The sequence below is a fragment of the Crocuta crocuta genome, unplaced genomic scaffold (genome assembly GCF_008692635.1).
Source record: "Crocuta crocuta isolate KB4526 unplaced genomic scaffold, BGI_CrCroc_1.0 scaffold339, whole genome shotgun sequence".
Classification (NCBI taxonomy): Eukaryota; Metazoa; Chordata; class Mammalia; order Carnivora; family Hyaenidae; genus Crocuta; species Crocuta crocuta.
Genome location: NW_027530357.1, coordinates 3,582,192 through 3,598,619, shown reverse-complemented (window position 1 = coordinate 3,598,619; position 16,428 = coordinate 3,582,192). Strand labels below are relative to the sequence as shown.

The 16,428-nt window shown below is 45.2% G+C and overlaps 1 protein-coding gene across 1 annotated transcript in view; it reads left to right on the top strand.

The window, feature by feature from the left end:
* SUDS3 (SIN3A corepressor complex component SDS3) overlaps window positions 1–15,241 on the top strand; it is a 31,525-nt gene extending 16,284 nt beyond the window's left edge. The window contains exons 8-13 of the mRNA XM_077766049.1: window positions 1,944–2,039; window positions 2,962–3,023; window positions 3,185–3,206; window positions 4,348–4,453; window positions 11,197–11,281; window positions 14,422–15,241. Coding sequence (XP_077622175.1) covers window positions 1,944–2,039; window positions 2,962–3,023; window positions 3,185–3,206; window positions 4,348–4,453; window positions 11,197–11,281; window positions 14,422–14,520 — 470 coding nt within the window. The 3' untranslated portion in view covers window positions 14,521–15,241. The remainder of the gene's footprint in view (window positions 1–1,943; window positions 2,040–2,961; window positions 3,024–3,184; window positions 3,207–4,347; window positions 4,454–11,196; window positions 11,282–14,421) is intronic.
* Window positions 15,242–16,428: the final 1,187 nt, after the last annotated feature.

Genomic DNA, 16,428 nt, shown 5'->3' with positions numbered 1-16,428 from the left:
GTAAAAACATTACATTAATTGGGATTGTGCTTCTCCTCACTCCACTCCGTTTAGAGGAATCAGTGCTGCCTATTTTCCTTGTTTTTTCTTTTTTTTTTAAATTTATTTCTGAGAGACCATGAGCAGGGGAGGGTCAGAGAGAGAGGGAGACACGGAATCCGAAGCAGGCTCTGAGCTGGCTGTGGGCACAGAGCCTGATGCGGGGCTTAAACCTACGAACCATGAGATCATGACCTGAGCCAAAGTCAGACGCTTAACCGCCTGAGCCACCCAGGTGCCCCGTTTCCCTTCTTAAGAGCAACACGCAGACGTATTTTTTGACCTGCACACATGATTATTGCGTCCTTGGCAGCCCCTGCACGCTGCCTCCATGGGAGAGGCACTTGATTTCCTTGCCACAGTGGAAGGGCTGGCTGCACTTGAACTCCGCAAGGCTGTCCCGTCTGCTCTGCCGATGGTATGCATGGTCTCCTCGTCTCGTTCTGCAGGAAACTCTGGGAAGCCGCTGCTGTGTGCCACAGTGTTGCTTGGGTGTTGGGGTGGAATTCAGGGGTCTCTGGGGAAATACCCCTTATGGTGTGGCACTTGGTAGCCGAGGTTTGTGCAGCGGTTTGCTCTGGTTATGGAAGATGGCATGACTTTGGAAGCCATTGTGGAATGGGGAGCGTGGGGCTGGCTCTCACGGGATGTGGAGGAGTTTGCCAGGCAGAAAAGAGGGGGCCAGGCAGAGCGGAAAGCGTGCAAAGCTTGAAGGCATAGTAAGGCATGTGCCGTTGGGTCACAGACTAGCTAAAAGCTCTCACACGGTTATGTATGAAGGAAGGCAGAGGGGCAAGACCAGAAAGAGGCATGGACTTTTTTCCATAGAACGTGGTAAGCCATAGAAGTGTTGAGTAAGAGGCGGATGTGTTGTATAATGATGTGATTTGCGTCTTAGGGAAATTGCACTGAGGGAGGTGAGGATAGGATGAGGGGATGGAGTTGAGAGGTGGTTTCAGGGCAGAACTGCCTGTGATCTGGTGAATGTGATGCTTGAGTGAAGGAAGATAAGTCACAATGACAGACTCTGTTCTGGCCGAGAACGATTGACAGATGTGATGTCCCCAAGACTCGGGAGGGGAGGCAGCCATGGGAGGTGAGACGAGAAGTGAGAGTGGATGGTATCACTGGGCATAGGTTGCCATTCAGAAGGGTTGGGGAGCTGGTATTGGTGACCGAGGCTGTGAACTGACTGGACTCGAGGTGTCACCAGCAGAAAGGAGTCCCAGGGAGATCTGTGTGGTGGTGGCAAGGGGAGGAGAGATTTTAAAGCAAGAAGAGTCAACAGTAGTGCAGACTGCAGAGAGAAGGCAAGGAGAATGAAAGGGGCCTTTATTATGAGCCTTCATTACATCATTCTTGTTAGTCAAGTAGCTAGGAAAGGTTATAGAATAAAATGAAATGGAGGAGTCTAAGTTTGTAGATAAAAATGTCCTATAAAGACGTTGGCGCTGAGGCTGGTGACCTGTCACAGAGCCTCGTGCGCACATGTGCTTCAGGTTCCCTCCCTCCGTGGGAACAGCAAGAATTTGTTGACTGAGATGACCCAAAGGTTCCTTCTGATCGCAAGAGCCGGTCGCTCCATGGCTTCTTAATTTGAGGGAAGAGGAGGGAAATCCTAGTTTTCGGGGTGCTGGAGAGAGCAGCAGCTCCACAGGTAGACTGTAAGGCAGGGCTGCGTTTTGGGGGTGGGGGGTGGCGATGACACACTTAGGCCAGCCAGTCAGTCTTCTGGATAGCCCGCCTCCAGAGTCTGAGATGGATGTCTGGATTGGGCCGTGTCCAGATGTCCCCCAAACCAGTTCTGATTGGGTGGCTGTGGGACAGATACTTGTACAGTACAGCAGTTCTTACTGACTTCAAGTGGGAGTTGGATAGATTTACCCGTTCAATTCTTGCCACAGATTCTATGGAAGTGAAACCCATCATGACCAGAAAGTTGCGGAGGCGACCAAATGATCCTGTCCCCATCCCAGACAAGAGGAGAAAACCTGCTCCTGATATCCATTTGCATCAAGCCTTAATTGCTTTTTTCCTTAGACTACTGAATCTTGCTTATCTGTTTGCCAGAATGTACACGTGGCCATTGTCCTACAGAAGCTGTCGTGATTGGCAAGCGTGTGTATTTATCCGTGGGCTACGGAGTGGCCTTCTTCCTGTTGAGTCCTTGCTGCTGCTGCTGCTTCCAGTGGGAGGGGTTTATAGAGAGTAGTTATTTGGAAAGGCACCTTGCGGTGGGAGTTCAGCCTGGTGTTAACACTTGGAGATTCAGGGCGGTCTCAGATTACACATGCCTTACTTTTTCTTCCTGTAAAACAAGGAAGGGACACCTGTCCTTTGTGCCTGTTATCTACATCCTGAAACCAGTGTGGTGCAAGCTGTTGTTCAGTCTCCTAAAAGAGCCCTTTAATCATAAAAACGGGAGCGGGAACAGGGCATGCACGGCAGAATTCTGTTTCTGTCCTCTTGGAGAGGGTAAGTAGCCATTTGCACAAAATGATTCAGTTGTTTGCCACCAATAAAGGGTTTTGACTTTAGGTCCCTTTGTCTTCACTTCACAACCGAGGGTTTAAGTTACGTGGGCAGGACAAGCCCGTCTGTGTGTGTCCACGGGCACGTTGCAGGGCTTCGGATCTTTACAAGAGCACTGCATAACTTGAGGAAGTTCTGGTGCCGTGTCCTGTGCTCTCACTCTTGAAGTTACTGAACAACTTAGAGATGCTTAGAAGAAATTTGTGCGTTCTTTCACGTACCTGGGCACCACGACATTTAGTAGAATCAGCAGCTTCCGAGAGGCAAAGTGTTGTAGCAACAGCATTCAACATAGTCACACTGTAAATTCTAAAGTGCTGGTAGTGTTTTGTTGATTTCTGCTTGCTTGGAAACCATGGTCCTCGGACACGTTCCTTTAACTCTCGACACCCCAGCTAAACTATTTGTTAACAGATGAACAGATCATGGAGGATCTGAGAACGTTAAATAAGGTACAGTTTGATTTTTTGATTTATTTGAAAGCTTAGGCTTGATAATGGTTTTGTGCTTTATGATGTTCGCGTGTTACTTGTTAAATCAGTTTGATACCTTTAACGCCTGAAGTTGCATCTGAAATGATTTGTTCTAAGATTTCTTGTTGTTCTTCCTACAGCTTAAGTCACCCAAGAGACCAGGTAAGTGCACAGTGTTACTGGCATTTGTGCAATCTTTTTATCATGTTGTTGGAAAAGCATGCTTACACCTCACAGGGAATTGTTGCACTTTTCAAAAATAAAATGTTCATCATTTGCCTAAGAGCAGTCATCATGAAGACTGAAGGGAACCTTAAGTGCACCTTACCCTGATTTTTTTTTTTTTAAATCCTGCTATGTAAAAGCTATTTTTGCCTTTTCCTTCGGATTTATTGTAAAAGAGACAGTTGATTGATCGGCTGGTGAAGGTTCCCTTCTGTGTAGGCATTAGGTACAAGATTTAAGTCTACCTCCATTTCTGGAAATGAAACCAGAAGGATTTTTCAGCATTACTTTGTGGAATTAAGCGCTAGGCACTGCTGTTCCAGTGCCTTCTCATGGCCTGGCTCTGGTAAGGGACTCATAAGTCCCAGCTGATAGAAGAGGCCGGCCCAGTGTTCACGGTGGTTCTTTCCAGAGTGGCACTCGAGAGTCTGTGCTAGGCTGCAAAATAGAATTCTGTACGGGCAAGGCACTGCTATGCTTTAAGCCCTGTGATTACTCACATGTCCCTTTTCTCACCAAGGCTTGTGGAAGGAAACAAGATCCTCTTTTGTCTTAATCGTTTCCTTCTGAGGGCCACCGTTGTCCGCAGGGAGGTTGAAGGCATGATGGGGGAGGGGGGATGTAAGTGTGTGAATTTAGATCCTTTGAACCACCTGTAGTTACTACCACTATATTAGCTGGATCCTGTACGTGCATGGTAGCCTGCTCTACCTAGAAATGAATTGTTTGAGAAATGACGTCAGTTTTATAAAGAGATTTTTCTTGCCCTTCTGGGCTTCTGATCACTGGGGTTTTAGTCCTATTCTTAGGGACCTTGGGCAAATCCCTTAGACTGCATCTCCGGTTTCTCCTCTGTTCAGTGAGGTTAACCTTTGCCTTGTCTACCTCACAGGGGTGTTTTGAGGAGCAAGTTAGGCATAACATACAAAAATTTTGTTGAATTCTCCTTTTTACACCCCTGGGGAGTTAATGATCAAGATTATTACCACTTTTTAATAACATCAGGTAAAGCATATTAGCTGGTGGACGCTCATGCTTGTTACATGTTTAGTCACTGAAATATCTTTGGTTCCTTCAGCATCCCCGTCCTCTCCTGAACACTTGCCCACCACACCAGCGGAGTCTCCAGCCCAGAGATTTGAAGCTCGGATAGAAGATGGGAAACTGTACTATGATAAAAGATGGTATGTTATGCAAAAACACAGATTACTCGTAGGAGTCTCTAAAGAATGCCTTGGAAGTGGGGCTGGGCTCTTATTGTTGCCAAGTACAGCTGCTGCTTAACTTACATACTACTGAAGTGGGTAATGTTTAAAAGTGTGTCAGGAGTGGGGCCCCTGACTGGACAGTCAGTGGGTCAGAAGCATGGGACTCTTGATCTTGGGGTCGTGTTCGAGCCTCACAGGAGGCGTAGAGCTTACTTAAAAAAAAAAAAAAAAGTTTCAGGAGTCATTTTATCACTAGATTTCTGAACGCAGCGTTTCCCAAAAATGTGTTCTGTTGGGGACCCCCTTCTCTGTGCTTCTGTCATCGTGCTAGAATTTGCAGGCCTCTGTCTTTGGTGCTGCCCCTGTAGACTGAGGCCAGGGCTATGTCCCTCTTTGCCTTCTCTTAATGCTGCCCTTGTGCACTAAAATTAATAGGTGTTCTGTGGAAAAAAGGATTTTGGTGTCAGATAAGATTGGGGGATGACCATGTTAATTAAGGTAAAACGGGTTTCTTCATTGTGCTCTTTGGGTTCTCGGATATGCTCATGGGCACTGTCAGTTTCTGAGATGATATCAGCTATTGACCCCAGGTACTATTTTTGCATGCATCATTCTGCTATATGAATGTTCTAGGAGATATACTTGGAGGAGTTGAATCTTAATACATTACCAGTTTAGAGACTTTTTTTTAAACTGTTATTTGCATAATTTTATTTTTTAGCTGCATATGAGTAGGTATGTTACCTCTGTTTTTTAATATGGTGGAAATAATTTCAGAATAAAGACCATTAGAAACCTTCAAGCCACCATCATTTTTACTGAAGAAGATAGAGTAAAACAGTATGAAAGGGGCTTACAGACTCCTTCAGTTTTATTCAACAAATGTTACTACCTGCTCTGTAACTAGGCATTCTGCTAGGTGTTAAGCCACCCTGGATCCCTCCTCGTGTCACAGCTCCTTTATTCTGATCCCTTTTCACTGTGTGGACGCAGGTATACTCCGTTCACGTCATGGTGGACACAGGTTTGCAGACTTAATTTCCACCTGTTTGTGTGGAGAACGTTATCTGGGGTTATTGTGTATACTTATCTGTCCTTACCGTTTGTAATGGCTGTCATTTATAGTCTTTTTGAGTTTCAGTGTGTTTAACCCCAAGTCCCAAAATTAGAATAATGGTTATTTAGGATTTTTTGAGCTTTGTTTAAAAAACCTCCAAGATTACTAGTTGATTACGGTATATTATTATACTTCTGAAGTTGGCAGAAACTCTTAGAAATGTAGTCATGCCTGCGATAATCCGTTCCACCAAAATACTAAGTTACAGTGAGTTAATCACCCAGTTGATGGTGAAGGCCTCCCTGTCTGTGAGCCTCATCTTAGTGACTCTGCCCCCCTCATTTGACTATTTGGCTTTCTTCAAAACGCGCAGTCATTGGATCTTAACATTGCTTATCAGAACATACCACCACTAGGCGGCAGGCCCTAACAGCTCAACACACTGAGGGGCAAAAATAAGATGAGGAATGTTTCTAATAATGAAAACCAAATAACCTTTAAAGATCAAGCCCGCACATAAGAACCATCTTCAAAAATGATGAGATTTATTGCTAACATTTTTACGGATCTATGGGTCTTAAAGCTATGTGATATTTCAAATGATGTTCATTCTGTAATTGCGTTGCTTCAGATCTTTCTAAGGTTTAAGTATTAGACTTTATGAGACTTGAGAGTGAAAATGCAGTTAAAATACAGTTCTTGTTTTTCTAAAGAAGGGATCCACAGTGCCTGGTGTCTCATAACATAAACAGAGTGGTGAGGTTAGATGTGCTAGACCTCCTGAGATTTCTGAATCAATTTTGCTGTCTTTCTCATAGGGGCTGCTGAAATTTTTAAAAGAAGGTTACTGAGGCGCACCTGGGTGATTCAGTCCTTTACGCTTCTTCATTTTGGCTCAGGTGCTGATCCTCAGGGTTGTGAGGTCGAGCCCTGCGTTGGGCTCCGTGCTGAGTGTAGAGCCTGCTTGGGATTCTCTCTTTTCCTCTTTCTCGGACCCCCGCTCAAATAAATAAACTTAAAAAAAAATGATTAATTACAAAAAAAAAGAATGTCTTTGGGAGCATTTTCCTTTTTCAGTGAGTTTAAAGTTGCTTGTAGTTGAGTATGGAGACTTGTTTTCGTCTGAATTCTGTGTTTCTCTTCTTTGGCCTTGGCAGTCAGAGTTGATGACACATTTGTTGGAAAGTGGGTCTCCTTACCCTGCTGTAAGTGGAAGGTGTTCATGGGAGTCCTGGCCAGTGCTCTGACCAGTGTGTAACTGGCCTGCTCTCTCTCTGGACTCTTGCCGTCTGGCCTCTGTCAGGTTGGAGGCTGTCATTCTTCCTTCTGTACAAGTCCTGTGGCTGAGAGGTCAGCGCGCCGCTTTATGCTCTTTCCAGAGGTGCAGAGTATTTTGGTGCAACGGTATTTCTGGCAAAACCAGTTGCATTGAGTTTTAAATGACTTCAGCAGAATGAGTGTGATTCAGGCTTCCCATCTCATCGTGAACACTTATCAAGCTACATTTCGTTTTGAAAGATAAGCATCTTTGCTTTGCCTTGGTCTGCTAGTGGTTTTAAGGCATTTTATGTCCTGCTGTAAGTCTTCCTCACATTTTGATTTGGACTAATGACCCTTCTTATTCTTAGCAAGTACCACAAAAGTAGCTGATATTTTAAAATAACTAACTAACTGATGGTGCCGGTGGACTGGTTTATCTCTCCTTGCTTTAAATCTGGGGCTGCTGATGTGAATCAGGAACGAAGTCCCCCTGCTTCTTCCAGCCTTCAACCGGCAAAGACCTGAGATGGTGAAGATTTACACCATGGCGTCAGGGCTCCTTGAGGTTCCAGAGCTGTGCTGAGGCATTCAGTTTTTTGGGAAATGAAATGTTAATATCCGGGTTCCCAGTAGGATACAAAATTAATTCTTCCCCATCCTTTTTGACCCACGTTTTAAGGAAATTGCTCTCTTCCATGATAGTAGTGTTGATTCTAGTTCATTGGGTTTAACAGTAGAAGCAAAGCTCTAAGAGCTCATTTGTCAGGATTCCCAGGTCAGGATTTCCATTAGTAATAAAGTAGTAAAGTCAATTTGACTTTGGGGGCCTGTTCTCTGAGGCCGTTTCAAGTATTTTTTTCAGCTGAGATGAGGGCAGCTTGGAAAATGGGTTAATTGGCAAAAAAGTGATAATGTACGCTTTTACTAATTTAGCTCTAGTTGCTGCTTTCTAACAGTTTTTATGTCTAAATTTATTTTCAGTTCTCTCTCTTTAGTCTTTAGAAATTGAGGGAGTAAATTTGTGTGTTGAGGTTGTTGTATACTTTTTAGTTTCATTCTGAAAATATGAATGGTAATTTCTGAGGACTCCTCCCCCCCCTTCCCCCCCCAACCCCAAGAATTCAGATCATTGAATAGATTTAATATCCAGGGATAATTGTTCCCCAAGACCCATCTGGAAACTCATTGGCTTGGCAGTGGACTGTTTTGGAAACCCACAGGCCAGCTCTGCTGTGGAGCAAATGGTGACCATTGGTGGACATTCAAGCCACTACCATTTGGTGGTCCCAGAGCAGGCAGATTTGGGAGGTGGCCACATACTCAAGTCCCAGACCCCTTCTGGGTTAGAGCGCAGTGGCAGTGGTAATAGGCCAGATCTCCTTGTTAATGCTGGTCACTGGTATTGGGGTTTGAGTCCTGTGCACATCTGAAGGAAAACAACACATCTCATGAGGTTTGACCCTTCTCCCAGAGTTAGCTGTTGTCTTTCGTAGACATTATAATATTAATTTTATCATTAAGTTTTGTTCTTACCCATCTTTGTTGTTCAGGTATTTTCCAGAACCATGATTTGCTTGATTTTTAACCTAAGTAACACTTGCTTATTTCAGAAAAAAGAAAGCCATGCAATAAAAGGAATACCATTTTTTAAAAATAATTATTTATCTTCAAGTTCATTACCATTCAGTGTAGTCTTGGTTTTAGGAGCAAGACCCTGTGATATAGGAGCCCCAGTGCTCATCCCAACAGGTGCCCTCCTTAATTCCCATCACCCCTTTAATCCCCACCCCTCACCACCCTTAGTTCTCTGTATTTAAGAGTCTCTTACGGTTTGCCTCCCTCTGTTATTTTTCTTTCCCTTCCCCTATGTTCTTCTGTTGAGTTTCTCAAATTCTACATCTGAGTGGAATCATGTATCTGTCTTTCTCTGACTGACTTATTTCACTTAACATAATACTTTCCATCGATGTTGTTGCAAATGGCAAGATGTCATTTTTCATTGCCGAGTAGTATCATGTATATATATATGCCACGTCATCTTTATCCATTTATCAGTTGATGGACATTTGGGTTCTTTCAAAACTTGGCTATTGTTGATAGCGCTGCTATGTATATGATACCACTCTTAATTGACATATTTTTATAAAATTGTAATACACATTTTATTATACATCTTAACTAGAAATTTACCCAGTTTTTTCTGTGTGTGTGTGTGTGTGTGTGTATGATACACATGTAACATGCATATGCTTTATGTGTACAGGAACATAATGGACAGTTCTCCCCCCTCCACGTTAGCAGTGTATTCAGCATGTTTCCACACTAGTAACATACTTCTTCACCACACTGTGACCTTTCTTTCTTTAAGTATTTAGAAAATAGTATCAGAATGACTTGGGGCTAGGTGTGTGTTGTTTTGTCTTCGTCTTTTAATAACTCATAATCCCTGTAGAATATCTGAATATTCTCTCTCTCTGTATTTTTATTCTAGCCATCACTTGAGATGTTACTATTTGCATAGGAAAGTTGGCTTCGATGTGGGAGGGAAACTGGAGTTTTTGAGGGATGCTGTGAGCTAATTCAGCCCTTCCTTATGCTCTGTATACTTCAGACCTTGCGATATTACATATTTAGCATAATGAAGGTCCCCTGACCCAGTTTACCAACTGATCTCTGGCCAAAAGCAACTTTAAAGCTGAGTCTAAACCAATTTCGCTGTTCTAATTGCATTTATGATTCGATTTCTTTTAACAGTGTTTTCAGGAAGTAAATTGAGTTGGAAATCCGAGTTTTCAGCTTCTAAGTAGCAGGTTAAAGAGTGCTTAGAACCTAGATTGGAAAAAGCTCGTTGTGGGAGTGAAGTACATCTCTCACAGTGATATCTTGGCAGTAGATTATTTCATTATATCAGCAAAACAGTCTGCCTTTTTCCCCACACAGAAACAATAAGATGCAGTGCTTTGCTGGGAGATGCATTTTGGTAGAATTTACATGAGTTAGTGGGTTTAGCCAGATCTGTGCAGCCAGAATGAACCAAAGGTTATATTCTTGACTGCCTAGGGCTGGCCCCGACCCGGGTTCCCAGCTGCAGCTCAGCTGACGCTTCCAACTCTTGTAGTCCAGCAGCTGCTCCTTCCTCCTGTGGCAGCTGCTGGGGTCTCATTTGGGCTTTGGCCTTGGCTTCATCACTTTCCTCCTCAGCCTTGTCCCTGACTTGTAGAAGTTGAAGGTGGTCCTGTGCTGCAGGCGAAGAGGATCGCTACTGGGGCTGAGATGGAAGGTCTGCCTTGTCTGCTCCACACAAGGCAGCTCTCCTGACTGATCGGGTCCTGACTGATTGGGCCGAATTCGATCCCCTTTGGTACACACCTTGGCGCTCAGAACTTTGCCTGGTTAGTGCTTGCCAGGTGTGATCACTCGGTATTCTTCACGGCCGCTGTACTTGAAGCTGTGTGACATCAGGGACCTTGTGGCCCTTGCACTCTCCACCTCTGACCTCCAGCATACTCACTGGTACACAGTAAGTTATTAGTGAGTATCTGCTGGCTGACCAAAGTGAGGGCTGAATTTGGCCTGCCTTCTTATGGATGATGTATTTGGACACATTGAAAATAGGTTTGAACAAGTATTCTATTATTTATCTGTGTATTTTGTCCACTGAATCTTCAGTGATTTGGGATGGGCCAGCAAGTGGGAATAGGTTGGGTTTTTTGTTTTGGTTGTTTTTTGGTTTTTGTTTGTTTTGAGAGAGCGAGAGAGAGCGAGCGAGCAAGCCTGAGCTGGGGAGGGACAGAGGATTCGAAGCAGGCTGTGCACTGACAAGTGAGCCTAATGCAGGGCTCAAACTCACGAACCACCATGAGATCATGACCTGAGCTGAAGTCGATTCTCAACCGACTGAATCACCGAGGTGCCCCAGAATAGGTTTTCTTTGAAAAATTGTAATTTACTTTTTGAAATGGGTTTTATAGTCCAAACAAAAAGTAAATAGGTGATGTTAGTTTCCCAGCCTTTCCTCACCCCTCTTTTTCCCTCTGTGGAAGGCCCAAGGAATAGAAGTTTCAGATTTAGGGGAAGATTAGGAGGCCATCTGATCTGATCCAAGGATGGAAGCCTTTAAATTAAAACTGAAATCTAGGCTCTTTGTCAAAATTGGTTAAGAGCGTAGCTCTTATGTGAGGTATTCTTTCTACAAAAGAAAAAACAGCACAGCAAATAATTATAAAGAAGAGGGTGGGAGGAAACGATGGGTATGTTTGTGGTGGTGGTGATTTCACGGGTGTATACTTAACCCCCAAACTCCTCGAGTTATAAACAGTAAATACATACAGCTTTTTTACATGTCAGTCATGCCTCAGTATGGTGGTTAAAAATGTAAACGAATTTGTCTTGTGTGTGGCAGGTACCACAAGAGCCAAGCCATCTATCTGGAGTCCAAGGACAACCAGAAGCTGAGCTGTGTGATCAGCTCTGTCGGAGCCAATGAGGTAGGGACTGAACTCCCGAACCCTGCAGGAGAGCACAGCGTGACAGACCCGCAGGTGCCGCCCAGAGAGTACAGTGGAACCTGGGGTTCTGTGCGGGTTAGGAGGGAAGTCAGCACTTCAGGCCGAAACCGCATGTAGTCAGAATGACCCCCAAACATCCCTTACTTTGCTGGGCTGACAACCTATGTGGATTTGTATATTCCTCGTGGTACTTGTGAATTCCATGTACGGTTATTGAGTTGGGAACCCCTGAGAGAGACTACAGACCAGAACAGAAGGCAAGTCCGTGTGGTATCTGTGTGTTCACATCCTGCTGCTTTGTAAGGGAACCATGTGCTGAGAATGGAACTTGCTTGTGAGGCTTTTCTCAAGAGCTTTCATGGGTACTGAGACCTTTGTTTTGTGCTGTGAGGATTTAATGAGGCACCTGGCCTAGGGTCTAACACACAGTAAGTGCTCAATAAATGGATGCTGGTCTGATCTGAGCCACACACTGTTCCTGCCTGCTGTCTTTACGACTTGACATGTCCCGTTCTGCCTCTCAGCAGTGAGCTACCAGGCTCTTGTCCTTAGGTATTCGTTTCCTTGAGTCTCTCCTGTGGGATAGGGACTGGTTCTTTTTTAAATGTTTTATTTCTGAGAGAGAGACAGCGTGAATAGGGGAGGGTAAGAGAGAGAGAAGAGACAGAATCTGAAACAGGCTCCAGGCTCTGAGCTGGCTGTCAGCATAGAGCCCGACGCGGGGCTCGAACCCACGAACCGTGAGATCATGACCTGAGCTGAAGTCGGACACTTTAACCGACTGAGCCACCCAGGCACCCCGGGACTGGTTCTGAAGTCTGCTCAGAAGGTCATGCTCTAGGATAGTATGATTGACGACGTGAGTTCTCCGACTGGCCCTTCATTAGGGGCATGTCAGCAATATGTAACTTGTATTGTTAGTAGTTTTGAAAAAGTTTAAAACTTTAATAGCTCGATTGGCTTGATCTTTTATCAGTCCACAAATGTCTGCAAAGAAATTGATTTTTATGTGTCTACCCTCTGTAACTTATTCGTGCCAGTGCACAGTAAATCTAATGAAACTGGATTATGAAATAACTTAAGCCTCTTCCATTCTCCTAGCTTCCTGAATTGAAAATGCCCTCAAATGTGACTAGTTTGCAAAATGATTGTTTACTCAGAAGTTAGGGAGAGCCTTCCAGATAACGAATGTCTTTTTCCTCTCGGCTTGGGGTCTGTGAGTCACTGCCAGTCAGAAGCAGAACAGGGGAATCTGATGAAGAGACCTGCTGTTCGTCAGCAAGAGGTGTTGTGACTTCACCAACAGCCCTCGTGCCCAGCCACGTGACCTTCTAGGACCTAAATCTAACTTCATAACCAGTGCATTGTTCTCCTCTCGAGATTTTTCAGGAAACTAGCAATGCAGGTTACATTCTTTCCTCTCTCTGTTAAAGATTGTCATCCTTTGACATGATAGAGTGTCAGTGAGCTCTGACAAGAAAATGGTGACTATGAGACATGTCACCTGGAGGGGAGAAGCCTCAGTGTATTGGCATGCGACTCCGATAATGAGGAGACCTCTCTCATTTCGTGGAAATATTCTAGCTCATTTTTCAGGTCAGATCCAAAGTGACACTGGAGCCATGTGGCCTTTGCATAAGTTGACTCCAGGCACATTTGGTGAGGGAGTCTGAACCTGGGGGGTCATTTTTCAGTTTAAAGTGCTTTTGCAAGGTCTGAGGGGCTCAGCTCCATGTGAGGTCTTTAGTTTAAAAAAAATTTTTTTTAACATTTATTTAATTTTAAGAGAGATCGCAAGTAGGGGAGGGGCAGAGAGAGAGAGAGAGAGGGGGAGACACAGAATCCGAAGCAGACTCCAGGCTTCGAGCTGTCAGTACAGAGCCTGAAACAGGGCTCAAACCTACGAACCATGAGATCACAACGTGAGCCCTAGTCGGACACTGAGCCAATTGAGCCACCCAGGCGCCCCTAGTTTTAAACCAGTATATTTGACTGTAGAGTCTCTTGTTGATACATAATCACATTAAAGAGACTGAAATGAGACCAAGAACACTTTAAACCCTAGAAACTGCACAGGGGAGGGGAAGATGGGCCTGGAGACCTGGGTGTGCACATACGGAGGAGATGCAAAACTTGCAAAGAATCCTGTGTCTGGCCCCATCTGTTTGCATATCAGTTAAACAGATGAGGAACGGGTGAGAAGCAGAGTCCGGGCTGGTCTTGTGGACAAGACCAAGGGGATTTGGTAGCAGGTGCCAGGGTTCGCACTGGACAAGGTGACTCAGCCTTCCTCTTCTGTAAAATGGGGGTGAGGATAGTACCTTGTGGGGTTGTTCCAAAGATGAGAAAGCTCAGGTGTGTCGGGTGCCTGAGGAGATGGCTTTCTTCCCAGTGCTGGCCGCCGGGGATGACACTTACTGAGTGCCCTTGTCTGTCGTGGCGGTCCCCTGCTGCCAGAGTTCATTCTCGGTGCTGCACAGGAATGCGTCTGCCCTGTGAAATGTCAGACATCTGCTACCATCAGTGGGAAAAGAATGTGGTCAGGAGGGAAGGACTGTCTTAAGCTAATTGAGGCTTCTGATGATCCTAATTGGGTCTCAGCTCACTCATGGGCTTTTGTTCCTCCTCTTGTTATTTTTCTTTTTTTTTTCTCCTGCCATGGCCATTGGCCTTAATTGCCAGGAAACCAGAGTAGTGAGAAGCTATAATATGGAAGTCCTTTGGGGCAAGGAAAATATTTCCAAATTTGATTGAAGGTTTATATTTGTGAATACATGTGTTTTGAATGTTGATAATGCTGTAATCAAACCAAATTAAATGTCTTTAAGATCAAGGCAGAAACAGATCCCAAGATCGTTTTCTTAATCAGAGGTGTGAGAGAGGGACAAGGGGGTGGGAGGCAGGGGGTCCAGGGAGCCGCCTGCTGTCTGGGTGGTGGCTGCCTGGAGGAGGGCCACAGGTCAGGGAGGGGCTTTGAAGACCTCCCAGGTGGACAGGAAGAGGCTGCCAGTGTTCCGCCCACATCCCATTCCTGCAGGTGTTTTGAGGCTCTGGAAGATGTGCTCCTTGGTGTGTGCCGTCCGCCCCTCTCACTTGCTGTCTTTCCTTCTGGCCCGCAGATCTGGGTGAGGAAGACCAGTGACAGCACCAAGATGAGGATCTACTTGGGCCAGCTTCAGCGCGGGCTCTTTGTGATCCGCCGGAGGTCAGCGGCTTGACTTTCTACAGTGTTCTTCTTCCCTTGACCTTTTTTCTGGAGTGGTTTTTGGTTTTGTTTTCTTCCAAATAGAACGTTTTTAACCCGGGAATTGCTCCCTTGGCCTTGGAAAATGGGGAGCGCTGTTGTGGATTCCGCGAGGCGCTTTGGTGGCAGCTGCTTCGGCCTTTGCGTTGCTCCTTCCTGCCTCGACCTCTTCCAGCCGTCAGTCACCATGAACTCTTCCTTTTGGGAGGATCGGGAGTTTGACTTACTCGTTTCTTTATTTTTTTGCTTATACTTTTTTTTTTTTTAAAGCCTTCTTTGAGTTTGAAGGAACTTTTTTTTTAATTAATTATCTTTAGGTCTTTCTACCAGGAAGGGTTACAGTCTACACGGCATTTTCATGAACCTGATTAGTGGATCACGTAGGTCTTTCCGTTGTCGAGCCCAATTCACTGTTTCCCCAGAAGCTTGGGGCAGAGGTCCTAGCAGAAGGAGATTAATTCTCCTGGCTCTCAGCCTTCTCTAAGAAATAAATGCCTCGTGTAACATCTGGCGTATGCCATCCATTCCACTGGCTGAGCGACAGAAAAATTTGCCTGGGTGGCTACGTGCACTGAGTAAATGGGGTTGGGGGAGGGGGCATTTTCATGCTCCTAATGTGCTGAAGGTACTGCATTTTAAATGTTACTTAACGCAACTGGTATATTCAAACACGATTGTTCTAGCTCAAGCTGGAATGAGTGGTTGTTTCAGAAGTTTTTATTTCTAATTGATTTCTGTTCCCTTCTCCACATAGCTGGAGTGGCACTTGGCCCAGGCTGGTTATCCAGGTCATCCGTTGTAGGTGGGGAGTTGGTACTGACAGTGCAGTAATCGGTGATCCCTAAGCGCTCACTCATAACCCAGTTTACACCCTGGTTGCTGATGCCGCTGTTGTTCGCTGACCATTTCAAGCCCGTGGAGCCTTGTCGTCAGCGCCCCCAGCCTCCCAGGAGGTCGGGTCCAGCCTGAAGACCAAGAAAGCTCTGCCGTGGCTGCCGCCAAACCTGCACTCTTCCTAATGATTCCTGGTGAAACGGCCTTCCCTGCGTTCCCTGCTCTCTGCCCCTCATTCCCATCCTCGGGGGAAGGAGTCCCTGGTGGATAGGGTTTTCGGGATGGTAGCTGCCACCTTAGGATCAAATTATTTGAGGAATTTGGGGTTAGAGCAACTAACTGTTAGCATCTCTCTGGGAAATGCTTACTTCCACATCCCAGCATATCTTTGTACCTGATACCCCGGTGTCGGGTGATTCTCCCTGCGTTGTCTCTTGATGGACACACCCCAAAGCAAGTTGTGGGCCGTGAAAACCCATGAATCACCCTGTCTCATAAGTCTTGGCTTCAACAGAGACCAGACCTTACTGACTCAGAGTAAAGATTGTACAGATTCATTTTTGTTTTAATTTATAATTCATTTCTTTTTTTCTCCCTGGAGTTGGAGTCTCATTTACAAAACCGGGTAGATGATGCTTGTTTGTTTAGAGTCTGCTGGGTGTTCTGTGCTGCTTCTCTGCCCCCAGCCCCCCATTGTGATGTTTACTGTCATGAACCAAGTCCATAGTACACAGGTGCTTTGTCTTTTCCTTTTTGACAGCCTTTGCTCTCCTGCTTGAATTGTCACTGTGGTGTGTGTAACATCCCATAATATCGGGTAGCTGTCTGTTACCCTCTAGTGCCCTTGTGTTGGAAATACATTTAGATATAGTGTGTGTGGTCATCGAAGTTTGTTTTTTTTGTGTGTATTTGCCTTTGAATGATCGGCTCACGTGGCTGGCTAGCAGCACACCGAAGTGTGGTGTGTTGGAAAGGACTGTATTCAAAACCACTGGGGATTCAGCATCGAAGCAACAAGTTGCCTTTATCCCCCCCCTTGTCTGGTGGC